The 13,711-nt window shown below is 42.7% G+C and overlaps 1 protein-coding gene across 1 annotated transcript in view; it reads right to left on the bottom strand.

The window, feature by feature from the left end:
• LOC126175100 (U3 small nucleolar RNA-associated protein 6 homolog) overlaps positions 1-13,711 on the bottom strand; it is a 124,923-nt gene that overhangs the window by 27,602 nt on the left and 83,610 nt on the right. Inside the window, exon 8 of the mRNA XM_049921653.1 lies at positions 10,251-10,446. Within this exon, the coding sequence (XP_049777610.1) occupies positions 10,251-10,446 (196 nt within the window). The remainder of the gene's footprint in view (positions 1-10,250; positions 10,447-13,711) is intronic.

The following is a 13,711-nucleotide window of genomic DNA, read 5'->3' as shown; positions in this document are numbered from 1 at the left end:
CAGAGGAAGAGTAGGCTTCTGCAAGATCTGGAACTGTGGAACTGAAAGACAGCTGGTGACCTTGCGTACAGACTATACATCCCATGGCCAAGTTGTGCTAGCAGGCCTACGGATTAGGACACAATGGAGGGGAGGGGTCCTGCAAGGGAGTCTCATCAAGAAGGGGGGCCACTTCTTTGGGCAGGGTGGGGGATTAGCATCCGGAGGAGAGGATATGGAAACCGCAGGGGAGGGGGAGAGGAGAGGGGGTGGGACTGGGGTATGGGAGTGGTTGGTTAGGGAAATGATGTAACAGTGGCAAAAGGAGAAGACACCGACACAAGGTGGAGTCTGTCACATTTTTGACATCCTCAATGTACGATAGACGGCCCAGGAACTTATACTCTTGTATTTTCTTTCCTTTCTTGTAATTCTGGCAGTCTGACGAGCATAGAGAGTTAGGGCCATGACAATTTACACACATGGATGGCATAACACAGGGGCTTCCTTCACGGGGTGGGTGTCCAGTCACCACATAGAGGGTCTGCTGTACATTGGGAAGACGTGCCCAAAAAGCAAGCACCAAAAGCACTTCATTGGGTGGCAGGACATATGGCTCCACATCACACCGGTAACACATAACCTTGACCTCCTCTGGGATGATATCTCCCTCAAAAGCCAGAATATTTCCTGCACATGTTGAACAAAATGAATGCGGCAGTGTTTGAGATCAGCTTAGAGTTCATCAGTTTGAAGGACGAGGTTCCCATGAAAAATCTCTCCCTGGACCATATTCAGAGACTGGAAAGGGGTAATAAGACACTGGGATGGCACCAAGACGATCAAAAGAATGAAGAGCTGCAGACTGGGAGGCAGCAGCAGCTTTGATCACCAGGGAGCCAAACCACATCTTACTGAGAGACTCCACTCCACCAAACTTGGCCTTGATATTCTCAAAAAAAAAAAAAAAAAAAAAGAGGCTTTGCAGAAGTGAAAGTTTCCCTGTCTGTCCTTGTTCAGACCAGGTAGTGGGGAAAGTGTTTCATACCAAGCTGGCGAGCCTGGCCCTCCTCGCACGGCGAAGCCAGGGAAGAGAAGGCTGTAAGGTCATAAGAAGCATCATTCAATGATCTATTAACATTAAAAGAGATGACCATTTGAGAATGGCAAAATTTTTAGTCCTTTATGCTTCATGCACAACGCATCTTCCCTGATACGGGGCCCCTCTGACCAGGGGCTCTCCCCATGGGTTCCACACAACCAAAACAAGGCTTGTCTGGCATGGCAACCATTGCCAGGAGTTCCGATGCTCTGGGATGATAAGCAATGACTCCTTGGCATTTGTGGGGCGGCAACAGCTCAGGTATCAGAAATGTGATCCCACTGTTGTCAGGGGGCTCAGCCAGATGGGTACAGTCTCGCTACATAGGCCGGCTACACTTGCTGGTGACCTAGTGGGATGGACGGAGGGGCTATGGCGGGGGAGGAAGAGGGGAAAGGAAGGGGAGGAGAGGAATCCACGACATAGACGCTAGGGAGGGAGCTCTTTCCCAAATGGCTCACACCACAGACGGGGCATTTAGAAGTGGAGGTCAAGCCCCAAAGGGTGGGCCAAAATTGCTTTAGGATGAAAGAGAGAAGGCAAGAGGAACAATACAGCATGGAATACATGAAGCCAGGTGGCTAGCCAGGTTGACATAAGTGATAAGACAGAGAGTGGAAGGAGGGGGCAGCTGGGTAGGAGCAAGGATGGGGAGGAAGAGGCATTGGGAAAGAAAAGCAGCTAGGGAAGGACGAATGGGCTGCAATAGTTCAGGGCCTTGTGTGCACCACACATGAACTCACAAAAGAACCATGAGGCCCCTGGAGTGTATACTCCTTAGAGATCACTATTAGATACAATGCAGCTGTGGAAAAGAAACAGAAAATGCCCTGAAAGATTATTGGTGTCAGGATTGCAACAAACTACCAATTAAAAAACTGGAGAGTGGATACTGGTAGACACAATGGAACATCACTGATAGGGGTGACATGTTTACTCTCTTCTCAAGTAATTGGCGAGAGTTGAAAATACACAACAGCTAACATCATGCACCCTTCAGTATTGAGGCATATGCCTGCAAGTACTCAAGCTATCTGTATATTCTACAGATTTGCCTATGGACTTGGACACACTGGATATGGTGCTGGACTTGACAACACTCTTGTTCTTGCAACTCTTTATTTCACTTATATCGAACGACTCAAGCTCAGGCAGATAGATGTCTTTGTGGTATCATTCAACCCACAGATACCAAACGCCAGGTATCTATTCATAATTCACAGGGTGGCACCAGACATTCTTAGTACCACAGCCAGAGGCAGTCACACACAACACGCCATTGCCAACTGATGACCGCCCCACAGACACTCCCTCCTCAGCTTATGCAGGTAGCGCTGCTTCCGAAGTGGATAAGATCACCACTAGCTAGCATTGTGCACCCTTCAGTATTGTGAAAAATGCCTGCAAGTACTCAAGCCTCTCTGCCTGTTCCACAGTGGATTAAAGATTTGACTATGGACTTGGACACACTGGGTATTATTACTGGACCTGCCAGGACTCGTGTACTTGCAGCCCTTGGAGTTAAGTAAATGATTTTCATGTGCCTGTTGTGTCTCTCATCTCCGCTTTCTGCCTTTAGAACCTGTGAATCGCTACAGGATACAACAACATTGACACCAAGACTGGTGCTCCATTTGCCTGTTATTTGGCTGATCTGTGCATTTCTCAGACAGCAACACTACGGCAAAAAAGATAGTGAGTGTTTCTTACAGATTCTTGGACAAACACTGTGCTTGCCCATCAAACTGCATTTATACTAACTTTTTTTGTGTATCAGAACATTCTGACCTTTCTATGATGCAAATCCAAACAAGTCTATTAATGTCTCTCGCAACACCCTAAGCGGCGCCACAACATGCACCACCTGTCTGTGTTAAAACAGTTCTGGACATTCAACACGTAGCAGGAAAACTGGTTTGAATACCAAGCTAAGCTTGACATACGCTTCACTGCAAATCATATTCAAGGTATGAACAGAAAACCCTACTTTTTGGCAACAGCAAGCGTCACAGTTAACAGACTGACATGGAAACCTTTACACACTGCCTGCCCCAAAAGTGTAGGCTATGAGGACTTAATCACTGCAGTAGATAGGTACTTTGATGAACAAGAGAATGTGGTAGCTGTTTGTTAAAAGTTTTTCGGATCATGTAGACAACTTTCCCAAACTTACAGACAACACATAGCCAATTTACAAGGTCTGATGAGGCATTTTAATACGAGGGCTATCCACAAAGTATATTACGTTTTGGAATTGAAAATAAATAAAGTATTGGAAATTTTTTTTAATATATACAGATGAAAGCCACACTTAAATATTACTTTTCTACATATTTGCCATTTAAATTAAGGCACTTATCGTAGCGATGGACGAGCTTGGAAATTCCTTCGTCATAAAATTTGGCCGCCTGCGCCTTCAACCACATGGTTACCTCTTCTTGAAGCTGTGTGTAGTCATCAAAATGCTGCATAGCCAATCACTTCTTCATTGCTGGGAATAAGTGGAAGTCACTCGGTGCCAGGTTGGGACTGTACGGCGGATGAGGAAACAACTCCCACTTAAAAGATTTGAGAACTTTACGAGTGGCATTTGCCGTGTGGGCCCGGGCGTTGTCGTGAATCAGCAAGATCTTTGAGCCCAACTTTCCCCTGCGCTTGTTTTGTATTGCTCTTCTGAAGTGGTGCAGAGTTTGGCAATACCTTTGAGAGTTTATTGTAGTGCCTCTTTCCAGGAAATCCACAAAAATCACACCTTTTCTGTCCCAAAAGACAAGTCATTACGTGTCTGAAGGCGCAGGCGGCTGAATTTTACGACGAAGGAATTTCCAAGCTCGTCCATCGCTACGATAAGTGCCTTAATTTAAATGGCAACTATGTAGAAAAGTAGTATTTAAGTGTGACTTTCATCTGTATATAATAAAAAATTTATCCAATACTTTATTTATTTTTAATTCCAAAACGTAATGTACTTTGTGGATAGCCCTCGTACTACGTGTTTAATGTGGTAGATATTACAGTGATACAATGATTCAAGAGGCTATCCCCAGAATGTCTCCAAGTCTAGAATCGGAGGAAAATATATTTAAGTATCCGGACCCAAGTTTGCAGCAAGTGTTAGAATTAATCGAGTCACAGGACTCGTATGATAGTGCTGCACTAGAATTTGACTTTCCTCACATTTTGTGGTGCAAAGTAGGGTCAATACCAAACATGTCATGCACCCAGTTCGTGCACCATGTAATTCCAAATCACACGCAGGGTAGTGCCGTAGACAACATCACTAGCATGCTAGATAGATGGTGTGCGGCATTTAAATCTTACCCTCAGTTATACACATCACAAAAGAGGCAGGCATGCCTCTGTTGTGACGCACAGTGTTTTCAGTGCGGCAAGCATGGATGTGTAAAATCAGAGTTTTTGCAAAAGTAAAAGTCACACAAGCAATCTGTTCCTTACTCCAAGAATCAGTCTATGAACATCAATGTTGTACTTTAAAAGCCTTGTAGTGCTAGTCACGGTGCCAAGTCAAGTGTCAAAATCAGTTGAAATAGTCTCAGAACTGTTCTCATGTTCAGCATCAAGCAAACAAACTTTGTCACTTTGGTGATTGCTAATTGCAATGTACACATGCTGTTAGATACGGGAGCTTCAGTGACTATTTTGAACAGACTCACATATGAACTAATGGGAAAGCCTAAATGGTACACGCCACAGACACACACTCAGCTTATAACAGCCAGTTTTTTATGTTTTCAGCCTGCCTGGCACTTTTTGCACTGTTACAAAGACAGTTTCATTCACAGAGTTGTGTTCAAAAGACAGTCAAAACCTTTTTGATATTTATTCTTTGATCTTCTACGGCTCCACATTCAGTACACTGTACTTTCTGCAAATTTTTCTGTTCCTCAGCACACTATTTGAAAATTCTGTGCAGAAATCAGTAAAGCCTAGGCAAAACAAACAATTCTGAGGCTCATATTACAATGAAAGAAAATGTGTGATCTTGATTTTATTCGGCAAGACACATCCCTCAGGCACCTAGAGATCAAGAGGCTTAACATTTGTTAACCTGGTAGGACATAGGCATAACCGCTCCAGTAGAGGCCAGTCAGTGGAAATCTCTTGTACTCACCAGGAAACCATCTGGTCGATTTAAGATAGTATGCTGATTTCAAGTCATCATCAGTGAAAACTCAAACAGTGATTGATTCATTTGCATTACCTTGACCTGATGAACTGTTGGCTAAGCTAGAAGCCAGTTGCTTCTTTTCTAAAATAAATTTATGGGACACATATCAGCAGTCTACAGTGGACGAGCAATCTCAAATTTTTTGGTGGTCAACACTCACATAAGGTTATTCCAGTTTTTATTTTTGCCCTTCAGCTGTGCTTCAGCGTCTGCAATTTTTCAGCAATATCTTTAACAGCTGATTGCTACAATACCTTCATATACAAATTATTTAGATGCTGTGGTTTCAAGTCATGCTACTGAGGAATATCTTTCTAACCTGAGAAGCTTATTTCACGTTCTCTCTGCTGCTGGTCTCTACTGCAACAAAGACAAGTGTTCATTTTCTTTTTTCAGGCAGCGACTGAGTACTTAGACCATGTAATCAACACTCAGGGAATCCTCCCTTCGCAGTCTCTTTTAACTGCAATCTGTGACCCAGCACCTTGCAATGCAAGTCAATTTCAAGCAGCACTAGGAAAACTCATTTACTACATTTGTTTCATTCCAAACACAGTGCAAATTGCAGCTCCATTGCATAGATTACACAAGAAAAATGTTAATTTTGTATGGACTTGGGAGTGCCAACAACTTTTCAGCAAACTGAAGGAAGATTTGTTGAGTGACAGTTGTTTAATGTATTTTGATTCCATTCAGTCAGTCATGATAGCGATCAAGGCATCCTCGTAGGGGATCAGTACAGTGCTTTCGCACAGCGTTGGACCTATGAACAGATTGATTGCTTTTGCATCAAGCTCTTGGCCACGGTCCAGTGAAATTATATCCAGGTACAAAAGGAAGTGCTAGCTATTAACTATGGTGTGACAAAATTCCACCAATATGTATATGGGAGAAAGTTTTACTTGGTGACAGACCACAAGCCACCAATGTTGTCTTTCATTCCTTTCAGACCGTTCCCACCATGAACAGCACTGAAGCTGCAACACAGGTCTTTGATTCTGTCAAATTATCTGCATGAAATCATGTACAGACCGACAGCCAAACAGTCCAATGCAAACACCCTCTCTCATTTACCATCTGGCTTGATACAGTGTTTGATGAATCTGAAGACTCTTGTTTCCATACTGATGTGCAAGACTATAAAACTCTCAATGGCTTCCCCCCTCAATCATTGTTGTATTGTTCAAGCAGATCCCAACTGCAATGGGTCAAAATGAAATTTTATTATTTGAAATGTTGTCATGGTAGTCTGTTTTGTCTTAACATATTGGTGTAGTGGCCCCATTATAGATAAGATGTATTAAATTTGTGTTTGATGTTAGTATTATGTTGCTCATATGTGCCTTTTCAAACCATATGTTCTAGTGTACCAATGCTGATGTGGGGCCAAAATTCATATCTGAGCGGCAAAGAAGCTATCTACAGTGCACAGACAGTGCAAGGAGTTTGAGCGGCAAGGCTACTTTGATAGCAGTCAGCCACGAGAAGTAGAGCTGAAGGCCATATAAAAATTGAGTAATTGTTAAAAGTAATAACATCACTCTACATCTGTTTGTTAAATGGTTCCTAAATGGTTTAACATGGGATTAAGTCAGTCGGGTTTGAACTATTCTTGAGGAACAGTCAACATAGAAGAGCCTGGTTGATCTAAATAGTTCACGAAATTTTTATTAGTGTTCCAGTTCTATAAACTTATTTATGGTTTAGTGTTGCAATAATTATTTAGTGTAGGAATTTGCTACACTCTGACAGAATCTACAGTTCGATGTGGAGAGCTATAGAATATGCACACACTGAGAGAATTGTTCGGTATCTTATTGGTGTAAGAAAGTAATTTATTTTCGCTTTCAGTAATAGGAATTAGAGATGATTGGTATATTGCTAGCACTAACAAATTTTGGAATGCAATAGTTGATTGGTTGTACAGCATTAATTTTGCCCACTCATTGACAATACCTTCGTTCAAAGGTTCATTACTAATTAGTCAGAAGCATTTGCTCATACACGTCAAGGCTTTACTACTACTTACCAGTTCTCTGTGTGTGTGTGTGTGTGTGTGTGTGTGTGTGTGTGTGTGTGTAGTAATGGTGGCACATAGGTTTCTAAAATCAAGTGTGATATAATGTTATCAGGAAGCAATTTCTAAACTGAAACAACAAGATATTCTAGTCAATTCATTCATCTTAAAGACTGAAGATACACAGAGAAAAATTCTTAACGATTTATTTGGAAGAGAAGTAAATAAATGCATAGGAAAGACATTAATTTTATTACATAAAACAAAACAGAAACAATTTATAGCAAGAAAATATTATATTGCTGACTGAGCAACCAGTTACATCTCCGGATCTTAATTTGTCGACCAATATAATTTATGAAAATTTAGGTTTCCTTAAAAAACTTGTAATGCAAGTAATTAGTTATCTATACAATATACCAGATAGTACCAAAGCGTCACACATAGAAAGTGATCACTAGTTCTGGAATCAGTTGTAAGAATTATTCTGATTCCAAGTCATTTTAACGCAAGCAATGATGATCCAAATGAATGAAATGTGAAGGTAGAGACACCTTCTGATTACCATTATTTAAGATGGCATATTTATTAAAAAGATAGTTTATATATGGAAATTTACTGAGATTCATAATATTTGTTAGACAACTGTAAATTTCGAGATTTATGTTGTGCTAATACCGCAGGTGCAGTGCACGTAGCCTTGTTAATCCATATCATATGTACTGCAGGTGTAGTACAGGGTATTCAAAAAGTCTCTCCGCAGTGCCGTATGAGTGTTAGCTGCTCGTGCCATATGATTGTTTGCCTGCCTGGGTGTTTCAACGAAATGATCAACGCACAATGATACTGCAGTGATTTTCTGTACCCATTCATAGGAAAACTTGTGTTAAGTGAAATACTGAACAGTTATTTTCAACAAGATGTCGTTTCAATGTCACTGCTTGCTGATGTTTTTGGTGATTGCATAATTTCACAGGGACTTTGGCCTCCACGATTGCCTGACCTAACACCACCTAACTTTTTCTTCTGGAGTGCAGCGAAAGCAACTGTCTATACAAACTGTCCAAAATCCATTGATGAATTGAAAACTGCGATATCCTCTTTCACTGCTTCTGTTACAGGAGAAATGTTACAGCTTGTGTCTGGAAACAAGATTGGACGAATTGAGTTGTGTATTCAACAACAGGGGGGACACTTTCAACATTTAATATGAAAATTTGTAAGTAAAAATGAATATTCAATAAATTAATAACTTGTATTTTACCAAGTTTCATTTCGGTATATTCAGTGCAGCATATGGCAATCACAGCAAACAATCATACAGCACTGTGGAGAGACTTTTTGAACACCCCATAGAAAGGAAGCAGGATACAGTAGTGAGGGTGAAAGTGAAGTGATTCATGTTGAAATTAGGCATGTGGGGCTCATCCCCCATGTCCTTTTTAACACTCCTAACACCCTTACCTACAAAGCTACCAACCCGCAGGAAAAAAAAATCAGTGCTGTTCCCAAATGTAGAACAAGCTAGGAACTTGAGCTTACATAGCCATCAACATTATATTAGTGTTATAACAATAGCAGCTACGGCATATCTTTAAGGTAAAATATGACTTAAACAAGTTGCATAACATCCCTCAGTCAGTAGTAAGAACAGCCTGAGAAGGGCAGCACAGGCCCGTGCCACACCCACAGGACTGCATAGCAGTGGAAATAGTCTTATAATGAAGGAAACCAGTTGTGGGTTTTATACTCTATATATATTCCACGGCCACAAACCTCCGAGACCGCAGCTGTGGCCACAACCTTATCTCTTCCTACTTTTAAATCCTTCCCTGGAAGCAAATTGAAATACTGTTGTGAAACAGAGTAACTTTCCTAATGTTTCCATTCAAAAGTAACATTACCATATACATCACACATTACGTATTTTATTAAATGAAATAGTAACAGGCTGCATAATACAGAGATAGAGCCATTATTATCCTAATTATTGCTGTAAATTCATATTACTCTGTAAATTTGATGTCATGATTGATTGTACATGACATTTTTGAAATAAAGAGAGTACATTTATCTCCTATTGATTAAATGTACAACATGTTGTACTATTCGTAGTATCTAGTTGGTAGAGCATAAAGTGCTTGCAGTACGTAGAGAATAAAGAAATTGAGGCCTCAAGCTTTGCTAGTCTTTGTCCCATACCTGTCTATCCTCTTACAAGCTCCCACTTGAGTCCTATACACACCTGCTGTCATGCCAGCACAGCTGCATAGTCCTTTCACCATGAGGTCATTACTGCTCCATCACCTCAACAGGACTGACTGCCAGGGGGTCCAGTTGCCAATAGATGGGCCGAGAGTCGAACTGAGGCCTTCTTAACCATTGAGCCACTGTGGCACCTACCAGTGGCAGACGCCTGGCTAGGGTTTGCTCCCTGCATGTCTACACCACATCACCCACCACGGCTGGGGCAGGCTGCCGCTGCCACTGCCCCCCACCCCTTGTGTAGCCATACCAGTCTGCTGCAACGACACCTTGCCCAGTGCTGTCAGGAATGTTTACCATACGAAGTCCCTCATGCTCAGACCACGTCAAGTGTCATGGCTACTGACAACTTCAAGGGAACTCAAAGCTTTGCTGCCAAGGTCTGGGAGATCAACACCTGAGTTTGCTACGCCACATGACAAGGGCTTGGTCAGGCATTTACCTGTTGCTCTAAACTTTTGTGACTATAAACAGTTTCCAAATACGTCATCTGTACCGCAGCAGCCACCTACTCCTCCAGCGGACTCCTGTAGTCTCTGTCAACCCAATGGATACACAATTGGAGACACACAATGGGAAAATTGAAGGTGAAGCCAATGACCCAAAGAAGGCTTCTTCCACCCCCCTGTAATGGCCAATGCACCCTGTGTAGCTATAAAACATAATATAATGAAGGGCATGATATATTGAGTACTCACCCACATAAGATAGTATTTTGTCTGCATTCTTCCAGCACTGTGTGCACCCTGGTAAGCATTACGCAGCATTTTCCGCTTGAAAGTCGGCAAAGGAGTCGCCTCCTGAGCGAGTTCCTGCATTGTTTCTATGTACAGAGACCACATACGCTCTGTCGGCAGTTGTTTTACGGCAGCATCATACACGGCGACACAACGTCTGCAAAGCAGTGGGAAATGATGTTTTATACAAACAATGATCTTGTACCAATTTAAACAATAAATGTGTGTGGGAACACACAAAAATGTGAACAGTTGACTAAAAAGTATTTTTTCCAAGCAGTTCAAAACTTCATGTTCATCGATTTTGCAAAAATATTTTTGCTGAATTGTATGAAACTAGTCAGACTGTTACTTTGTTTATTCTTATTTTCTATTTATTTCTTTTTTTTTTTTAATGAGTCATCAGGCTTTCAACTAGTTTGATGCAGGCACCACGAATTCCTCATGCAACACAAATATTGGTTGGATATGTTCCAATCTCTGTCTTCACCTACAATTTTTACCACCACAGCAACCTCTAGTATCATGGAAGTTACTCCCCAATGTCTTAACACATATCCTGCCCCTTACTCTTGTTAGTGTTCTTTTCTTTATTGACTATGCAGAGAACCTCCTCATTCCTTACCCTATCAGTGCCTTAATTTTCTACATTATTCTGCAGCACCACATCTCCAATGCTTTCTTTCTCTTCTTTTCCTGTTTTCACCTTCTAACTGATGTCAACACAAGAGATTCGTTAAGTTAAAGGGACTGTACTACATACTGAAGCAACTGAGACAGTCAATTCCTTTCATATCTCCTGCAATTTTTTGGAAATTCAAAAAATTCAGCTTAAGAAAACACTGTCCTGCAGAAAGAGATTAAACAAGATGCTATGTATTCCTTTCCAACATATAGTGGAGCTCCAGTCTCCTGAAAGCCATATTAGATTGCACGCACAGTAACTGAATACTGCGAAAAAAAAAAAAAAATACCCTTACACGACAATCCATAAACTTATTCCACTGCCTCAATCAGCGGACCAGTTCTTCGCAAATGGTTGCAAAACAAGACAGTCATTGTTGAGTTTGTGCTGATTATCACCATTTACGCATGTACACTCCCACACATCTAAGCAATTTCAAAGACTGATAAAGTCAACTTAATCCTTCATGGCAAGAAGATATTTTCAAATACAGACCTCTTAAAAACCTATTTCCAAAATCTGTCTAAGGAAGAAGACATGTAGAAAATAGCAGTTATCACTCTATTAGGTCTTTATGAATTTAATTTCATGCCACTTGGATTAATGAATGCACCAAGCACTTTTCAAACATTTATTAAGAAAGTACAGCAAGGATTAGATTTCTGTTTTGCTTACATAGATAGGACCCTGATTGCATTTAGTATTTTGAAAGAAGAACACTTAAAATATCTAAACACACTTTTCGAACATCTTTATAATCAGGGTTGAAGAGAGAAACAACCATTGTAACGACACTTTGTCCAGAAACTGCGCAACAATTGTGAGCATTTCTTAGCACACTTAACTTCTATTGGCACTATAAAGAACGTGCTGCACAAAAGCAAGCTCTTCTGAAGGAAAGTAAGAAGAATGACAAAACAAATATCAACTGGACCTTCGAGACAACAGAACAGTTTCAGAAAAGCAAGGAAAATCTAGCCCAAGCCACACTGATAACTTGCCCAAGTTTTTTTTTGCGGACGCATCAACTTCACAGCAAGAGGAATACTACAACAGAAACATAATGGAATTTGAAAGTTCGGTGGTTTCTTTTGAGAAAAGTTTTCTTTAGTCCAGAAGTACTTCTCAATTTAAGACAGAATTTCTAGGTATTTATACACTCCTGGAAATGGAAAAAAGAACACATTGACACCGGTGTGTCAGACCCACCATACTTGCTCCGGACACTGCGAGAGGGCTGTACAAGCAATGATCACACGCACGGCACAGCGGACACACCAGGAACCGCGGTGTTGGCCATCGAATGGCGCTAGCTGCGCAGCATTTGTGCACCGCCGCCGTCAGTGTCAGCCAGTTTGCCGTGGCATACGGAGCTCCATTGCAGTCTTTAACACTGGTAGCATGCCGCGACAGCGTGGACGTGAACCGTATGTGCAGTTGACGGACTTTGAGCGAGGGCGTATAGTGGGCATGCGGGAGGCCGGGTGGACGTACCGCCGAATTGCTCAACATGTGGGGCGTGAGGTCTCCACAGTACATCGATGTTGTCGCCAGTGGTCGGCGGAAGGTGCACGTGCCCGTCGACCTGGCACCGGACCGCAGCGACGCACGGATGCACGCCAAGACCGTAGGATCCTACGCAGTGCCGTAGGGGACCGCACCGCCACTTCCCAGCAAATTAGGGACACTGTTGCTCCTGGGGTATCGGCGAGGACCATTCGCAACCGTCTCCATGAAGCTGGGCTACGGTCCCGCACACCGTTAGGTCGTCTTCCGCTCACGCCCCAACATCGTGCAGCCCGCCTCCAGTGGTGTCGCGACAGGCGTGAATGGAGGGACGAATGGAGACGTGTCGTCTTCAGCGATGAGAGTCGCTTCTGCCTTGGTGCCAATGATGGTCGTATGCGTGTTTGGCACCGTGCAGGTGAGCGCCACAATCAGGACTGCATACGACCGAGGCACACAGGGCCAACACCCGGCATCATGGTGTGGGGAGCGATCTCCTACACTGGCCGTACACCACTGGTGATCGTCGAGGGGACACTGAATAGTGCACGGTACATCCAAACCGTCATCGAACCCATCGTTCTACCATTCCTAGACCGGCAAGGGAACTTGCTGTTCCAACAGGACAATGCACGTCCGCATGTATCCCGTGCCACCCAACGTGCTCTAGAAGGTGTAAGTCAACTACCCTGGCCAGCAAGATCTCCGGATCTGTCCCCCATTGAGCATGTTTGGGACTGGATGAAGCGTCGTCTCACGCAGTCTGCACGTCCAGCACGAACGCTGGTCCAACTGAGGCGCCAGGTGGAAATGGCATGGCAAGCCGTTCCACAGGACTACATCCAGCATCTCTACGATCGTCTCCATGGGAGAATAGCAGCCTGCATTGCTGCGAAAGGTGGATATACACTGTAGTAGTACCGACATTGTGCATGCTCTGTTGCCTGTGTCTATGTGCCTGTGGTTCTGTCAGTGTGATCATGTGATGTATCTGACCCCAGGAATGTGTCAATAAAGTTTCCCCTTCCTGGGACAATGAATTCACGGTGTTCTTATTTCAATTTCCAGGAGTATATATAATGTAATTGGATAGATAAAAAATCTACTCACCAAGTGTCGGCAGGAGAACACACATATAAAGTTAATAAAGTTTGCAAGCTTTCGGAGCCAGTGGCTCCTCCTCCTGGCAGAAGTATTGACAGGGAACAAAGGGTGCCAAAGGAAAAGGACT

This window comes from Schistocerca cancellata, chromosome 3 (assembly GCF_023864275.1).
Source record: "Schistocerca cancellata isolate TAMUIC-IGC-003103 chromosome 3, iqSchCanc2.1, whole genome shotgun sequence".
NCBI lineage: Eukaryota > Metazoa > Arthropoda > Insecta > Orthoptera > Acrididae > Schistocerca > Schistocerca cancellata.
Note: the sequence above shows the minus strand (reverse complement) of the source record. Positions and strands in the feature narration are given on the sequence as shown.